Below are 19,154 nucleotides of genomic sequence, written 5' to 3'. Positions count from 1 at the left end.
CACCTCACTTACATTTAATTGCCCAATGTTTAAACTATATTGCTACTAATTAATATGTTTAACATCAAATATGTGCTAATAGTTTAAAACAAATATTAACCAATTACCCTACATGATTAAATTACATTACGGAAAGCAAACAATAGATTTCATTATATGTAGTTATATCGGTTTTCTAAATCAAAAGAAAGAGTGCAGTTTCTCAAGCTGATATAATATCTATTTAGTTATTATTTTTTTTTTTTTGAATTAGAGATTGCTTAATAGTTTAGGTTTGGTTAAATAATATTTACATGGATTATTTTACTTAATCTAATAATGTAACAATGAGTCTATTAATACATATGTTAGAAAGCTCTTCAGTTTTGTAATTAAGCACTTGTACTTTTACTTATGAGTTATTTAAGATCTAGTAACGCCATATGTTTTGTATTATGAAAAATTCTCTTTAATACAATTGTTCTCCTTCTACTATGTAGGTAGTTAACACACTTTTAGTGGACTACGTATATCTATGTATCAATCTCTATACGTCTTTTTATATTTCTTAATTGTTGATTTTGTAACAACGTATATTCAAAAGGAATATATTGATCTTAAAAATAATCTACATGAGCATTTGACAACAAACAAACTTATCTTTGTCACTTGTCACGATATGTGTTAGAGTTGAACTATGTTCATATTTATTATTTTACTTAGGTTAATTATCGGTAAAAATATACATATTCAAACGGATTATCTTTTTAACCATATATTAAGTAGCTGACAATAAACTAATCAAAAATCAGAAACACTCTAACATTACATATGTTAGTTAGTCTTAATGTGAGAGCATCTATCAATCCACTAACATGCATAGTATATTCAAAAAAAAATTTCTCAAAAAAAAATTTCTCTAATAATTCAACAAACAAAGATCATACCTAATTTTATAAGGTCAATCAAACTATGTTCATCGTAGCAAGCCCTTTTTACTTACTTCAAACTAGAATGAATTCACTGATACACACTTAAAATGCTCTTCTCTCCCTACACATTATTTGTTGAATAGTATCAAAAAAACCCTTTTAAAAATAGGTCAATTAAGACCAAAAATACAAAAAATATATATGTGTGTGTGAACGAAAAAAAAAAAAGACACACGAACATAACTCAAATTCAAAAGTCAAGAAAAGAGTTTGATTTAAAATCTAGTGATTCACACGTTTTTAGGGATAAAAGAAGGAAAGAAGAATTAGAATTAAGCTAATAGAAAAGCCAAGTGTATGCTTCATAACTCACCACACATTCCACTTGGTGACACGATCCCACCGATTCGTCATCCCTCAACTAATAGACTTTCCTTCACTTCTAGCCACGTCTCTCTCTTTTTCCATTATCTATAAATATTTCTATATATAATCTGTTATATTTCCCGCCCACAATCATAATATTATCAACCAAAAATTCATCCCAATGGATAGAAAGTCCAGAACTAATAACAACGTTGCTCAAGCCAGCTCCCGCAAGGGCTGCATGAGAGGCAAAGGCGGACCAGACAACGCTTCTTGCACTTTCAAAGGCGTCCGCCAGCGTACTTGGGGCAAATGGGTCGCCGAAATTCGCGAACCCAACCGTGGTGCTCGTCTCTGGCTTGGCACCTTCGACACTGCCCATGAAGCCGCTCTTGCTTACGACGCTGCTGCTCGCAAACTCTACGGCTCCGAAGCTAAGCTTAATCTCCCCCAAACTACTACTACTCCTCATGAATTACCTCAATTGGAACACGGCGGTCAGTCTCCTTCTAATAATAATATTATTGCTTCTCCGTCTCCAACCTCTTCGACAACAACGATGTCCTCATCTCCGATAGAGCGAATTGGCGGGCTCTGGGAAAATGAGAACGTGAATTTTGATGAGTCGATATGGAGAGAGGCTGTGATGTCTTTGGATTTTCCTATTATCGAAGATGATCAAGGGATTTTCTTCGATGGGGCTGGAAGTTGGGACACTTTGCAGTGGTGCATGTGATCTTAATTTCATATATCATTCTGTAGATACGTAGAGAGAATTATAGCGTGTAAAAAAAAAAAAAATATATATATATATATATATATATATAGTTTTCTTTTTATATATATACATAAAAATATATATGTACACACATATGCTATATGTGTGTATGTATATATAATTAAATTACGGGGAAATAATTGTGGGTGTGTATTATAAATGTATATACTACTTAGGGAAAATGAAGAAAAAGATACCTATTCCTAGGTTTTTATGGAGCTTTCTCCATCTTCATATTACTTGGTATTGGGATGCTTTCTATTACTTCTTATTATTATAATTATTATTTTTTTCTTTCATTAAAGCTTTATATATATATCAAGTTGCATGTATGTAAAAATAATGAATAAATACGTATTTTTTTTTTCATTTTTTCCCACTCTTGAAGTTTAATGATGTCATAATTTGATTAGGTATATGGAAGACTATATCTTTTCTATGAACAAACAAGAATTGGTGGTAGGTTGAAAAGATTTTGATAATATGTTCATAAATTGAGGGATTGTTTTCCCTACGTAATGCTCCGTTGAGATAATTATTTCATGCTTAGGCTACCAACCAAATGTCAAAACGATCGATCACTCCATATTTATTTATCGACTCTATTTAGGTTACCCCAATTAAATGTTAACGACCTATACAAGTTATTGCCAGTTCAGAGAGTTATGTAACGTAAGATCCTAGAGTTATTGTTTTCCTTTTTCTTTTTTCTTTTCCCTTAAATTATTAGGATCTTCTTAGTAATTTCCTTATAATTCTTTTTCTTTTAATATACTATTCTTTTTCTCCTTTTTTTTTTTTTTAATATGCAATTTTCTCTGGTCCTCTTTTTATTTTCTTCGGACGTAGAAGGCCCCGTACAAGGTGTCTCTCCTGCTTTCTCTTCCGGAGGACGAGAGTGCATACAGAAAAAAGCCTATCCTCCTTTGGAGCCTGATAAACCCCCACGGAGCGGTTTGAAGTCAGAACCTATTGTCACGGAGTGAGCGGTTTAAAGTCAGAACCTACTAAAAAGTTGACTAATTTAAAGGAAGTAAAAGAAAAAGAGGTTCTGATGGAGGAAGAAGAGGTTTTAGAGGAAGAAAAAGAAGAGAAGCCCCACTACTTATACGAGAAAATCCGGAGGAGTTTTATTCCTTAAACCAGCTAAAAAAGCTCATTTGGGTCGTTCTTTAAGAGAAATTAGAGAATTTAATAGATATTGTGAGATATAATAGAAAGCTAATTAAATAGGCACCCACGGTTTGAGGTTTATATATTTGTGGGTTTGTTGAGCTGTCGTTGTGTTTGTAATTTCTAGGGAGAAGGTGTTATAATTTGAAGGCTACATGTGTACGAACGAACGATATAATTACCATCAGTTCATTATGGTAAAATGAAACAGAGTTTAAAGTGAAGGCTAATTATATTGGTAGATGTTAACTTATTTTATGCATGGTGTTCTATTATTTCAGAGTACATGTAGCTCGTCTAGTAAGTAAATACATAATGGTTGTTGGATCCACTTTATTGGATTTAAAGTTTTCGATCAGTTTGAAATTTTCTAATTGGTTCATTGACAAGGATACGGAATTGTAGGGCTCTTATTGTTGGATTGAATGACCTTTTAGTTCAACATAATTGGTTTTAGGTTTTTTATGGGTTTTTAAAAAGTAAGATGTGGTTTTTATAACCGAGTACATGTAGTTATTTGCAATCTCTGCACGTTTAATTTAATTTAATTAAGATTAACCATTCTCATCATGTAACATTAATAAAGTTCCGGGTATGGTGAATCGGTCAGAGAAAAACAAAAATAAAGGAAACAAAAATAAAGGTAAAGGGTATTGAAGTTAGAACCTATACATTATAATATAATTAATCGCTTTAGCTTTGAATAATTGGAGAGAGGAGGAAAAAAGAATAAAAAACAATGATAACGTAGGACTTTTGCCTTGGTAGACAACAAGACAAGCTACCTTAAAAGAGCTAAGAATTGATAGTTTGTTTAGGAATATTTGTGGCATTTGTGCCCTTGAGGGCTTGTTTTAAAGGGAAATTGGATAATATAGAAACTGCAAAAGTAAAAAACTATAAGAATTATTATGGTAAACCAGCGTAGAATGTTTACCGAATCTCAATACACTATGTAATCTAATCTCTTCTTTCAAATTTAATAATCTATAAACTTTTATTATTCAATTTCTTTGTACAATTTTGTATTTATCTTTTTGTTTTTTCGATTCACATTTTTAATTGCAAATCTGTTATTATTTTTTAAACTTTTCATATCTAATTGGCTTCAACAAAAAATAACCAATATTCAAAGAAAAATGGTGATCTTAAAAAGAATATGTTAAGAAAGTGCTTTAGGATTGAAACATGCTCATGTGTGTTTATTTTTGTTAAGTTAATTTAGTCCAAGTTTGTTCCTATTTCTTAGGAATTTGTTATTCATGATTTGTAATCATGGAGAAAGTTATGATGTTAGTGGAGAAAGTTTAGGGTCATGATGTTAGTGGGTAGTTATTTTTAAGACTTTAAATACTGTATTTTTTTTAATGTAAGTGAAATGAATTTGTCTTCAATTTGACATTGCAATATTTATTTTTACTCTAGAAAATAACAATTGGTATCAGAGCTCTCTTCTTAAGGGATCTGTGAGTGTGAGTTGTTGTGTCATGGACGCCATAACAAGTTCCAATTTCACTTCAATTTCTCCATTGATATTTGATGGAGACAACTACCAAGTTTGGGCAGTTCGTATGGAAGCTTATATGGAAGCTTTGGATATTTGGGAAGCAGTGGAAGAGGATTATGAAATTCCTGCTCTTCCAAACAATCCTACCATGGCACAAATCAAAGCGCAAAAGGAGAAGAAGACAAAGAAATCCAAGGCAAAGGCATGTCTGTTTGCTGCAGTCTCATCTACTATCTTCACTAGAATTATGACTCTGAGATCAACATATGAGATATGGAATTATCTCAAGTCAGAGTATGAGGGAGATGAAAGAATCAAAGGAATGCGTGTGCTAAACTTGATTCGAGAATTCGAGTTGCAGAAGATGAAGGAAACATAATCAATTAAAGAGTATTCTGTTAAGTTATTGGACATTGCAAACCAAATCAGACTACTTGGTTCTGAGTTCAAGGACTCAAGAATTGTAGAAAAAATTCTTGTATCAGTGCCTGAAAAATTTGAGGCATCTATTTCTGCCTTAGAAAATACCAAAGATTTGACTCAAATCACTCTTGCAGAGATACTCAATGCTTTGCAAGCGCAGGAACAAAGAAGAGCCATAAGGCAAGAAGGTGCTGTTGAAGGAGCCTTGCCAGCGAAGCATCATGAGAACGTTAGGAATAATAAGAAGAAGAATTTTTTCAAGAAGAATCAAATTTCTACTAGAGAATCTTCAGCTTACAACAAAGCATGAGTCAAGAAGGGATCCTATCCTCCTTGTTCACATTGCAATAAACAGGGTCATCCTCCTTTTAAATGCTGGAGGAGACCAGACGCCAAATGCACCAAATGTAACCAAATGGGGCATGAAGCTGTAATTTGCAGGAAAAATAATCAACAACAAGGTGTAGAGGCCAAAATTGCTGATCAGGAGGAGGAGGAGGATCAATTGTTTGTGGCAACATGCTTCATGAGTGGTGAGTCAAATGAAAGCTGGCTGATTGACAGTGGATGTACCAACCATATAACTCATGACAAGGAGTTGTTTAAAGATCTGAAGCCAACAAATATCACCAAAGTCAGAATTGGCAATGGAGACTACATCTCAGTCAAAGGAAAGGGGACTATTGCGATTGCAAGTTGTAAAGGTACAAAACATACAGGATGTTCTTTTTGTACTTGACATTAACCAAAATCTGTTGAGTGTGGGTCAACTTATTGAAAAAGGTTTTAAAGTTACTTTTGAAAATGAATACTGCTCGATTAAGGATGCAGCAAATCAAGATATTTTCAAAGTAAAAATGAAAGGAAAAATGTTTTCACTCAATCCTTTAGAGGAGGAGCAATCTGTTTTTGCTCTCAAAGAAGATGAAACACAACTTTGGCACAAAAGAGTCGGTCACTATCATCATCAAGGGCTACTGCAACTAACAGAGTTGGCACTTGATTTTCCCAAGCTTAGTAAAGAAATCTCAAACTGCAAAGCGTGTCATTTTGGAAAGCAAAATAGGAAGTCATTTCCCAAGTCATCTTGGAGAGCCACTCAAAACTTGCAGCTCATTCACACAGATGTTGCAGGTCCTCAGAGAACACCTTCTTTAAAAGGCAGTCTCTATTATATTGCCTTTATTGATGACTTCACCAGAATGTGCTGGATTTTTTTCTTGAAGTTTAAATCAGAGGTTGCTCGTGTCTTTTGGAAGTTCAAGGCAAGAGTTGAAAATGAAAGTGGTTGCAAAATTCAAATGGTAAGGTCTGACAATGGGAAGGAGTATGTTTCGACAGAATTTGACAAGTTTTGTGAAGATTCAGGCATAAAACATCAACTTACAGCTCCTTACACTCCTCAACAAAATGGAGTTAGTGAGAGGAGAAATAGATACATCCTGGAGATGACAAGATGCATGCTGCATGAAAAGAGTTTGCCAAAGAAGTTTTGGGCAGAGGCAGCAAATACAACTATATTTCTTCAAAATAGGCTTCCCACAAAAGCAGTGAAGGAAAAGACACCATTTGAGGCATGGTATGGGTACAAACCATCACTGAAATTTCTCAAAGTATTTGGTTGTTTGTGTCTCACTCATGTTCCACAGAGCAAGCGTGACAAACTTGATAGGAGAGCTTCATCGGGTGTCTTTATAGGCTATAGTTCTATCAACAAAGCCTATAAAATTTTCCAGCCAAAAACTGGAAAGATTGTCGTGAGCAGGGATGTTCACTTCGTGGAAGATGAAGAGTGGAACTTTGATGATGCAGAGAAGAAAGGTCAGACCTTGGAAAAGATGAAATTCAAGTTTTTTGATTCAAGCATTGAAGAGGAAGATGACAGGCAGAATGAAATAGTAGATGATGCTTTCGTGAGAGGAACAAGGTTACTTTCTGATATTTATGAAAGGTTTAATGTTGCTGTGTGTGAACCTGCAAACTATGCAAAAGCAAAGAAAGATCAAAGGTGGGTAGCTGCAATGGAGGAGGAGTTGTCAATGATAGAGAAGAACAAAACTTGGACCTTGTTGACAGACCTCAAGATAGGAAGGTAATTGGAGTTAAATGGGTGTTTAGAACCAAGCTTAATGCTGATGGCTCGATTAACAAGCACAAAGCCAGGCTTGTGGTTAAAGGGTATGCTCAAATCTTTGGTGTTGATTACTCTGATACTTTTGCTCCTGTTGCTAGAATGGACACAATCAGGTTACTATTTGCAATAGCTGCACAAAAGGGCTGGAAATTGTATCAGTGGGATGTCAAATCAGCCTTTTTGAATGGTGTCTTACAAGAAGAAATTTATGTTGAGCAGCCCGAAGGATGTGAGAAGCAAGGTGAAGGAAATAAAGTCTATCTTCTCAAGAAGGCTCTTTATGGTTTAAAACAAGCTCCAAGAGCTTGGTATAGCAAAATTGATGAACATTTACTAAGCTTGGGATTTTTGAAAAGTCTATCAGCATCAATCTTATATGTTAAGCACAATGGTACTAGCATTCTTATTGTTTCACTGTATGTTGATGACCTACTGGTTACAGGAAACAATGCAGATCATATTCAAAATTTCAAATGGGAGATAATGAAGATGTTTGAAATGACAGATCTCAGGCTCATGTCCTACTTCCTTGGCATAGAGATCAAGCAAGGGCAAAGTGAAGTTTTCATTTGCCAGAAAAAATATGCAAAGGAAATACTAAAGAAGTTTAAGATGGATGAGTGTAAGGCAGTAAGCACTCCAATGAATCAAAAAAAGAAGTTGTGCAAAGAAGATGGTGCTGACAAAGTTGATGAAGGATATTTTAGGAGTTTAATTGGTTGCTTGATGTATCTTACAGCAACAAGACCTGATATTTTGAATGTTTTGAGTATTTTGTCTTGTTTCATGCATTGTGCAAGTGAATTACATCTTAAGGCAGCAAAAAGAGTGATTCGATATGTCAAAGGCACAAGTGATTTTGGTGTTAAGTTCACTAGGGGCAAGAAGTTCAAGCTGATTGGTTTTTCTAATAGTGATTGGGGAGGTTCCATTGATGATATAAGAAGCACTTTAGGCTACTGTTTTACTCTTAGCTCTGGTGTTTTCTCTTGGAGCTCGAAAAAGCAAGAGATTGTAGCTCAATCCACTGCTGAAGCAGAATTTATTACTGCAACAGCTACTGCCAATCAAGCTTTATGGCTGAGAAAAATTTTACTTGACCTTGATCTGGAGCAGAAGAAAAGCACGGAGATTCTTGTTGATAACAAAGCTACTATTGCTATTTCTCATAATCCTGTGTTTTATAAGAAGACTAAACATTTTAACATCAAGTTATTTTTTCTAAGGGAAGTGCAGAAAAGTGGAGAGGTGATTCTTGTCTACTGTAAAACAGAAGATCAAGTTGCAGACATATTAACTAAACCGTTGCCTACTTGCAAGTTCGAGTTTCTAAGGTCAAAACTTGGTGTTTGCAACTCCTAAAGCAAGGAGGAGTGTTAAGAAAGTGCTTTAGGATTGAAACATGCTCATGTGTGTTTATTTTTGTTAAGTTAATTTAGTCCAAGTTTGTTCCTATTTCTTAGGAATTAGTTATTCATGATTTGTAATCATGGAGAAAGTCTAGGGCATGTTGGTAGTGGAGAAAGTTTAGGGTCATGATGTTAGTGGGTAGTTATTTTTAAGACTTTAAATAATGTATTTTTCTTCGAATGTAAGTGAAATGAATTTGTCTTCAATTTGCCATTGCAATATTTATTTTTACTCTAGAAAATAACAGAATAAAATAAAGAGTCGATGAAGAAGCCGCCATATAAAGGGTTTCGGAAAATATATAAATAGAATTAAAATCACCAATTTTGTATTTTGATGCTTAAGAAGTCACACAGAAAGATTTTGAGCTTGTTTTTGAAGTCATCACGGTAGAGTATAAGAAGAGGTAGGAGTAGAGGACACATTAGTTCAAATACAAGGTAGTTGTGTAGTTCAAATGATTTTATCTTAAGCATGATTTCCATTCAATCATGTGATTGCAGCCTATATATCTTCTACTTAAGTTCAAATATAAGGTAGTTGTGTAGTTCGAGCCATGGACTCCGATTTACCTTAACATTGTTGGACTCAAGCATGGAAGCAATTATATGGTTTTAAACATAGGTACTAGAATGAAACTAAAAGCTTACTTATTAATCTAATGAAGTATGGTGGAATGTGATGGTAAGCTAACTTAAGGAATTAAATTGTGTTGGGTGGTTTTAGACGAGAATGTTTTGGTTACTTTAATATTGCAATGCATACAAAATCTTCTACTTTGTTGCAAATACAAGTTATATGGTTTTTTCTGGATAGGTATATGTGTAGTTGATCATGTTTGAAATTTGTTGTTTTGATTTCTTTGAAATATAGTATATTTATTCTTTTAGTACGATTGAATGACTAATAGCTAAGTTATTTTAAACAGAGTGTTACTCTTTTATAAAAAATTTATTTAGTTTCTTTTAGATGAATTATTTTAAAATATATTTCAAGTTTTTAGGGATACTTGTTCTTTCGGTTTGTGGCATTCTCTCTCATATGAAGAGTTTTTTTAAAGAAGATATTTTTTATTTTTTAATCAACAAGTCTATTTAAGATCTTTGATCAAGAATCTTTAAGGATTGATTTTAACTAAAAAATCTTTAAAGATTACTTTTCCAATTCCCGTTCCAAGTTCATCAATCTCTATTTATAAAAAGGAACTTTCACTCTTCTTCTAAGTATTGAATCAGACACATTCAAGAAAAAACCATAGAAGGATCTTTATCGAAGGTAAGTCTTTACCTTCATAAACATATATTTTAATGAAGACTATGATTTCTTCGAGATGGATTCGAGATATGTGAAGACAAGAGATTAAAAGAACCTTAATAGTTGGAAGTGTTCAATTGTAAAAAAGAGGAGAAGTTGATAATCTTCAATAGGTTCAAATATCAAAATCAGGGGAAGTATTGTTTTAATAAATATCAATTACTAGAAGAGTATCAATCTAGGGAGAGTATCATCTAGATTAATATACTGCTATATAGCATTATTTCAAAAATATACTTATTTAAATTTTAATAAAATTTCTTCTTGTGAACCTTAGAAGCTCTACAAAAGTTGATGATATTAACTGAACTAGGATATCAAAGTTACGTTGTTTCTATTTGTTCTTACTTATCAATTTAGCTTTTAACTAAAGTAACTCAGTTTAAAAGTTGTCGCGACGTGATCGCGACGTGGACCGGCCGACAACCCCAATCATTTAATCTTTAATATTTAAAAGGTTTGGAGTCGCTACCAATCATATTAAGGTGTGATTGGTCACCACAAAAAAAAAAAAAAAAATTGGTCTACGTAAATTCAGATTTAAGGTTCGGGAGTCAGTTGTGTGTAGGGAAGGTATTAGCACCCTACAACACCCATAAAAATGATTACCAAAATTTATCTTTTAAACTAAATTAACGAGGTTCACAAAACAAAATTTTTGTTTGATATTTTTTAAATGTCCCATGGTTATCAATTCATAACTAAAAAAAACTAAGTCTGAATTGATGATTATATGGGTGGCATGAGAGCCATTAGAAAAATAGAATTTAATTTTTATTTAAAAAGATTTTTTTATTTACCTCAAGAATATTAAAATATCAAACTTTGATATTTTGATCTCCATCATAGGCCTTTAATGGAAAATTTCATGTATCTAAAGAATTAATGAATTCTAAAGAAAACACTACTCAGTCTCATTCTAAAATATAAAATTGTTAGATGTACTTTGTTTAAAAATAATTTTATTAACTTTTAGAAATTGAGAAATTTCATGTATTTATGGAATTTTAACCATAAAATCCATAAATGAACATTACTCTTTCCCATAAATAATATAATATAAAATAGTTGGAAAATATGACAAATAATACAGTATAAAATAGTTGACAAATATGATAAATAATACAACCAACAATATATGTTGCCAAATAATACAAGTTAAAGATAATATCTACATATTCAAAAATAAAATATTGGAAATAATATACTACATTAGAAATATATAATGTTTGAGAAATAATATTTGGAAAGTAAATAATATACAGTGCTGAAATAAGTACTCTGCCATTCAACCAATCTAATCAATCAATATCAAACATACATAATAAACAATAAAAACAACCAAATTAAACCATACATTTAACAAATTTTAATCAAATGGCTTACTTTAAATCAAATTTAAAGCATAGGTAATTTGATTTAACAATTTTTAAATGACCTAAACCTAACAAAATTAAAGCACACGAGATAGTATTCCTAACAAAATTAAACACAGTGGCAAATTTGATGTAACACTATTCTATTGTTATTTAATTGGTTTAACCTAAAGAGCCATAATTTAAAAAAAAAATTAAACACAGTACGGTCTAGGCAAAATTTGATGCAATAATATCCAATTGGTTTAACTCAACAAAATTAGAATACAAAACAGATGCTAATGAGCAATAGACTCAATTGGTCTAAACCTAACAAAATTAAAACATCCTAAACCTAAAAAACAATTAAAACAACCTCGATAAAATTTGATGCAACAATATCCAATTGGTTTAATCCAATAAAATTAGAATACAAAACAGAGGCTAATGAGAAATAGACTCAATTGGTCTAAACTTAACAAAATTAAAATACCTTAACCCTAAAAAAAAAAAATTAAACACGATCTAGATAAAATTTGATGAAGAACAAAATCAATTTAATGAATTAAAAACAAATTAAATTTGAAGAATGGAAGAACAATAACAAAAAAAACTTACCTTGGCTGAATAGTTTTTTTGTTTACTTTTTCCTTTTTAACTGATCTCTCCTTCTGGTAATAAAGAAATCTCTCTTTCTCTCTCTTTTTTCTCTGTTTTTTATAGGGCACTGAGATGGTAGCTTTTTTTTAAGATTGCCAGGTCATGAAGATCGTGTTTGTGATAGTGGAAAAGTGGGAAGAATCGTGGGAAGAATCGTGGAGAGGGAGGGGGAAAATTGTAGGACTGGAAGTGGTTGAGAGAAAACAGGGAAAAGATATGAAATTTAATTACCGTTTTCTTTTCTTTTCTTTTTTTTTAGAAAAATAAATTCAAATTCAAATAAACTTAATTTAATAAAAATAAATAATTAAAATAAAGTAATAAAATAAAGTAAAGTAAATATAAAAAATAAATGGTCAAAATATGGTATCTACAGTTTCCCTCTTTGTCCATCCTGAAAATATTTAAAGGTGGACAAAAGAAATAGATAAAGTATTTGGGCAAAAATTTATTTTTTAGAGAGGGAACTAAAAAGATTATCAACCCTAACTCTAGGGCCAGGTTTGATAAATAAAGGAACTGATAGACAGGCTTCGGCCTCAGCTTCAGATCTGGGCTCGATTTAACCAAATTCAAAAAGACATCAACCTTAGCTCTAGGACTAGGTTTGATAAATAAAGGACCTGATAGACAGGTTTCGGCCTCAGCTTCAGATCTGGGCTCGATTTAACCAAATCTAAAAAGACATCAACCTTAGCTCTAGGACTAGGTTTGATAAATAAAGGACCTGATAGACAGGCTTCGGCCTCAGCTTCAGATCTGGGCTCGATTTAACCAAATTCGAAAAAGACATCAACCTTAGCTCTAGGACTAGGTTTGATAAATAAAGGACCTGATAGACAGGCTTCGGCCTCAGCTTCAGATCTGGGCTCGATTTAACCAAATTTAAAAAGACATCAACCTTAGCTCTATGACTAGGTTTGATAAATAAAGGACCTGATAGACAAGCTTCGGTCTCAGCTTCAGATCTGGGCTCGATTTAACCAAATTCGAAAAGACATCAACCTTAGCTCTAGAACTATGTTTCATAAATAAAGGACCTAATAAACAGGCTTCGGCCTCAGCTTCAGATCTGGGCTCGATTTAACCAAATTCAAAAAGACATCAACCTTAGCTCTAGGACTAGGTTTGATAAATAAAGGACCTAATAGACAGGCTTCGGCCTCAGCTTCAGATCTGGGCTCGATTTAACCAAATTAAAAAAGACACCAATCTTAGCTCTAGGACTAGGTTTTGTAAATAAAGGAGCTGATAGACAGGCTTTGGCCTCAGCTTTAGATCTGGGCTCGATTTAACCAAATTCGAAAAGACATAAACCTTAGCTTTAGGACTAGGTTTGATAAATAAAGGACCTGATAGACAGGCTTCGACCTCAGCTTCAGATCTGGGCTCGATTTAACCAAATTCGAAAAGACATCAACCTTAGCTCTAGGACTAGGTTTGATAAATAAAGGAACTGATAGACAAGCTTTGGCCTCAGCTTCAGATCTGAGCTCGATTTAACCAAATTCGAAAAGACATCAACCTTAGCTCTAGGACTAGGTTTGATAAAAAATGGACTCGTCCTGCTGTGGACTTGGTAAAGATTTAATTTGAAAATAAAATATTGTCATTTTCAAAGAAATAAATAGCTCATTGCTCCATTCATCAATCCTATTAACAATTGATCAGTATGGCCATCAGATAGAATAAAACACATATATCATGAAAGCTTTTTAAGTTGTCAAATTCGCCACTCTTTGAATCAAAACTGCGAATGACTGCACTATGTTGTAAAGATCCAATATTGTTTAGTCCTTGGACATCACAAAACGTGAATCCCTTTACGATGTAGACTTCCAATTACGATAACTCTCATCATAGCAAAATTTGTCTGGACTTGTAGACACCTATATTTCCTTAAATCTTATCAAAAGAAAAATCATAGCTTTTACTTGGTTTGCAAATACAATAAGTTGTACTGGATTCTTGCTAATTAAAAAAATGTAGAATAATGGACTAATGAATCATGAATGTTTACTGTCTTTTAGAAAGGATAAAAGAAAAGATTGGCAAATAAACATATGTTCAAAAAATATAATAAGAAATTTGAAAAAAAAATGTGACAACAATGCTTGGAATAGGAGTACGAAGAGAGGGGTGAAAGAAAATTTACACATCTGGAAATAACATTCTAAGAACTAAATGTAAGTTTCCTAGAAATACCCTTGACTTCTTTCAACATTACGAAACCCTCTAAGAAAAGGCCTTATGCATAATATCTTCGAACATAATCTGAATTCACAAGATTTTTTAACTCAACGCCATCCATATTAGTCAAAAGTAGAGCTCCTCCTCAAAAAGCGTTTTCACTACAAATGGACCTTCATAATTAGGAGTCCATTTTCCTCGATGATCCTTTTGAAACGGAAGTATTCTTTTTAATACCAAATCTCCCTCTCGAAAGCTTCGAGGATGCACTTTCTTATTGTATGCTCGCATTAGTCTTCTTTGGTAAAGTTGCCTATGATTTAATGTTGCCAACTGTTTTTCTTCAACGAAATTCAACTGCTCATAACGACCTCGTATCCATTTAGCTTCATCTAACTTAGCTTCCATGAGAACTCTCAATGAAGGTATCTCAACTTCTAAAGGTAAAACAGCTTCCATACCATAAAATAAAGAAAATGGTGTTGCCCCTGTTGAAGTACGAACTGACGTGCAATATCCATGCAGTGCAAATGGTAACATTTCATGCCAATCTTTGTGTGTTATTGTCATTTTCTCAATGATTCTTTTAATATTTTTGTTAGCTGCCTCAACTGCCCCATTCATCTTTGGGCGATATAGAGTCGAATTTTTGTGATTGATCTTGAACTGCTCACAAAGTTCGTCCATCATTTTGTTATTAAGGTTCTTGACATTATCTGTAATAATACCCTCTGGGAGACCATAACGACATATAAGCTATTTCTTGATAAACTTGAGCACTACTCCCCTTGTAACATTGCAATAAGATGCAGCCTCTATCCATTTAGTGAAGTAATCAATAAGGTTCTTGGCATTATCCGTAATAATACCCTCTGGGAGACCATAACGACATATAAGCTCTTTCTTGATAAACTTGAGCACTACTCCCCTTGTAACATTGCAATAAGATGCAGCCTCTATCCTCTCGGAGACCATAACCACAAGAATAAAATGATGGCCAATTAAGGCTTTAGGATCAATGGGTCCAATAACATTCATTCCCCATAAAGAAAATGGCCATGGTGCTGACAAGATATGCAATAGAGATGCTGCTACATAGATCTTATCCATATAAATTTGACACTTTTTACATTCCCTTGCATATTTTATGCAATCTGATTCCATCGTTGTCCAATAATAACCAGATCTATGTATTTGTCTAGCCATCATATGTCCATTAGCATGTGTTCCACATATTCCTTCATGAATGTCTGTCATAATTTGTTTTGCTTCCTCTTCATCAACACACCGAAGGAGCACCATATCGTGGTTTCTTTTATAAAGAACTTCACCACTTAAGAAAAAGTTCATGGCCAATCTCCTTATTGTGCGTTTGTCATTCTCTGAAGCTTCATATGGATATTCTCTACACTTTATGTATTGCTTAATGTCAAAATACCATGGCCTGTTATCATTTCCATCATTCATGCAATATGCTGGCACATCTCGCTTTGTAATTTGGATTGGATGAAGCTCAAATTCAAGATTAAGATCAAACATCACTGCCAGAGTGGCTAATGCATCCGCCATTTGATTGTCTTCCCTAGGAACATGGTCAAATGAAATCTTCTCAAAATTTTGAGACAATTTTGTAACGTATTGGCTGTAAGGTACCAATTTAGCATCTCTTGTTTCCCATTCTTCCTTGACTTGATGTATCACTAACATCGAGTCACCCAAAACTTTCAACTTTTTAATACTCATATCGCATGCTACTTGAAGTCCCAAAATGCAAGCTTCATATTCAGCAATGTTGTGAGTGCATTCAAAACATAACTTGGCCGTTAAAGGGAAAACCTTTCCTTCGGAGAAATTAGCACAACTCCAATCCCATGTCCTAACTCATTTGAGGCACCATCGAAAAGCATAGTCCATGTCTCATGATCTCTAGCATTCTTTTCAACTAGAAATATGTTTTCATCTGGAAAATCAATCCTCATAGGTTCGTAATCTGCTACTGGTTGAGCAACTAAATGATCAGCAACTGCGCTTCCCTTTATTGCTTTTTTAGTAACATTAACAATATCTTACTTTGACAACAAAACTTGCCATTTTGCAATCCTTCCAGATAATGACGGTTTCTCAAAAATGTATTTTATTGGATTCATTTTTGAAATAAGACATGTCGTGTGGTATAACATATATTGCCTCAAACGATGAGCGGTCCATACCAAAGCACAACAAGTTCGCTCTAACATTGAGTATCTAGATTCATAATCGGTAAAATTTTTGCTCAAATAATAAATGGCATGCTCCTTCTTCCCTGATAAATCATTTTGTCCTAGAACACCACTCATGGAACTTTCTAATACTGTTAAATACAAGATTAACGGTCGCCCTGGAGCTGGAGATATCAGTACTGGTGGGCTCTACAAATACTGCTTAATTTTGTTGAAAGCTTCTTCACAATCCTCATTTCATTTTCCTAAGTTGTATTTACGTAAGAGCTTGAAGATTGGTTCGCATGTTAGTGTTAAATGTGAGATAAATATGGATATGTAGTTCAATCTTCCCGGAAAACCTTAAATTTCTTTTTCTGTTTTAGGGGATGGCATTTCCATGATAGCCCTTACTTTATCTGGGTCCACTTTGATCCCTTCTTCGCTGACGATGAATCCCAATAGCTTTCCCGAAGTTGCCCCAAATGTGCATTTGGATGGATTTAATTTCAATTGATATTTTCTCAACCGATCAAATAATTTTTGGAGTGTGGTGTATGATCTTCATCTGCCTTGGATTTTGCGATCATATCATCAACATACACCTCTATTTCTTTATGCATCATATCATGAAAAAGTGTAACCATTGCTCGCTGATACATTGCCCCAGCATTTTTCAAACCAAAAGGCATTACTTTGTAGCAGAATGTTCCCCAAAGGGTAATGAATGTTGTTTTTTCTCTATCTTCTTCAGCCATTTTGATCTGATTATATCCTGAAAAATCATCCATGAAGGAGAAAGTTGAGTATCCTGCGGTGTTATCCACCAACATGTCGATGTGAGGTAAATGGAAGTTATCTTTTGGACTGACTCGATTTAAATCTCTATAATCCACACACATTCTCACTTTTTCGTCTTTTTTGGGCACTGGAACAATGTTTGCCACCCATTCAGGATATTTGGAGACTGTGAGGAATCCTGCTTTAATTTGCTTTTGTACTTCCTCCTTTATTTTAATCAGTACATTGGGTTTCGTTTTACATAACTTTTGTCTCACTGGATTGCATTCTGGTTTTAAAGGAACTCGGTGTACTACAATATCCGTACTTAATCCCGGCATATCCTGATAACTCCAAGCAAAAATATCTGAATACTCACATAACAAATTGATTAGTTTTTTTTTTTCCGTGATTCACTGGTCAATGATGTGCCAATTTTTACCTCTTTTGACTCCTCTTGAGAACCCAAATTGATTGCTTCAACTAGTTTTTGGTGAGGACCAAGAACCTCATCTTCTTCTTCTACCATTCTTAACAATTCTGAGGATATTCCCACATCATCTTCATCGTCACTTTCCTTGTCAGATTCCATAGTGTATATTAAAGCATCAAGGGTAGAACTGAAATTACTAACATCTTCATTCTTATGAATATTGTCTATGAAAGGGTTTAGACTTTTGTGTTTAATTTGCAAATGCAGGAAAGAAAGCAAAGAGAAGAAAAAATTAGAATGAATGAAATGAAAATGTGGAAATTTCATTAAATAACAAAATGTGAAAATGTGCCATTCAACCAATCTAATCAATCAATATCAAACATACTTAATAAACAATAAAAACAACCAAATTAAACCATACATTTAACAAATTTTAATCAAATGGCTTACTTTAAATCAAATTTAAAGCATAGGTAATTTGATGTAACAATTTTCAAATAACCTAAACCTAACAAAATTAAAGCAGATGATGTGATAGTATTCCTAACAAAATTAAACACAGTGGCAAATTTGATGTAACACTATTCTATTGGTATTCAATTGGTTTAACCTAAAGAGCCATAATTTAAAAAAAAAAATTAAACACAGTACGGTCTAGGCAAAATTTGATGCAATAATATCCAATTGGTTTAACCCAACAAAATTAGAATACAAAACAGAGGCTAATGAGAAATAGACGTCTAAACCTAACAAAATTAAAACACCCTAAACCTAAAAAAAATTAAACACAGCCTAGGCAAAATTTGATGCAACAATATCCAATTGGTTTAACCCAATAAAATTAGAATACAAAACAGAGGCTAATGAGAAATAGACTCAATTGGTCTAAACTTAACAAAATTAAAATACCCTAACCCTATAAAAAAATTAAACACGATATTTTTAACTGATCTCTCCTTCTGGTAATAAAGAAATCTCTCTTTCTCTCTTTTTTCTCTGTTTTTCCCCGTGTAACAAAGCCCATCAATTTAGCCATTTTTTAAATATTTCAGGTTTACCCTTCCATCTTTCTTTTTTTTTTCTCGCTATTCGTCTTCCTTCGGTTATTTCGTCTTCCCCGTCTTTCCTGCGATTTCGTCTTTCTTCTTTTCTCTTTTTATTTTCTGAGAATTCTTTCCATCATCTTTCTTATTTTTCAATTCTTTATTTATGTCGTTTAATCTTTCCATCGTTTTTCTTCTTTTTCTCTTCGTTTTTTTCCCTTCGCTTTCTTTTCATCGTATTTCTACTATTCCTCTTCTTCTTTTCATTGCGATTTCTTTCCATCATCTTTTTTTTACGCGTTTACATTTAGGTAACCAAATCTAAACGACTGTGTACAACAAAATAGAAAAATCTAAAAGATTGTGTATAAAGAATAAAAAATCATTTAGAATGAAGTAGCAAATTATAAACGATCGTGTAAAAAAATAAAAGATTGTGTATAAAGAATCTTGAAAAAAAAATCATTTAGATTTGA

At 33.2% G+C, this 19,154-nt stretch overlaps 1 protein-coding gene and 1 pseudogene across 1 annotated transcript; one reads left to right on the top strand and one right to left on the bottom strand.

Moving 5' to 3' along the window:
- The first annotated feature begins 1,423 nt into the window (after positions 1–1,423).
- Positions 1,424–3,329, top strand: LOC103504026 (dehydration-responsive element-binding protein 2D). Its single transcript, XM_051083709.1, has 2 exons — positions 1,424–1,774; positions 2,905–3,329. Exons 1-2 carry the CDS (start codon positions 1,459–1,461, stop codon positions 3,039–3,041), a joined length of 453 nt encoding a protein of 150 aa, XP_050939666.1. The 5' UTR covers positions 1,424–1,458; the 3' UTR covers positions 3,042–3,329.
- Positions 3,330–14,279: 10,950 nt separating this feature from the next.
- On the bottom strand, positions 14,280–17,734 carry LOC107990304 (uncharacterized; annotated as a pseudogene).
- Positions 17,735–19,154: the final 1,420 nt, after the last annotated feature.

The sequence above is a fragment of the Cucumis melo genome, chromosome 4 (assembly GCF_025177605.1).
Source record: "Cucumis melo cultivar AY chromosome 4, USDA_Cmelo_AY_1.0, whole genome shotgun sequence".
Lineage (NCBI taxonomy): Eukaryota > Viridiplantae > Streptophyta > Magnoliopsida > Cucurbitales > Cucurbitaceae > Cucumis > Cucumis melo.
The sequence above is the reverse complement of the archived record's forward strand: the minus strand, read 5'-3'. Positions and strand labels throughout refer to the sequence as shown.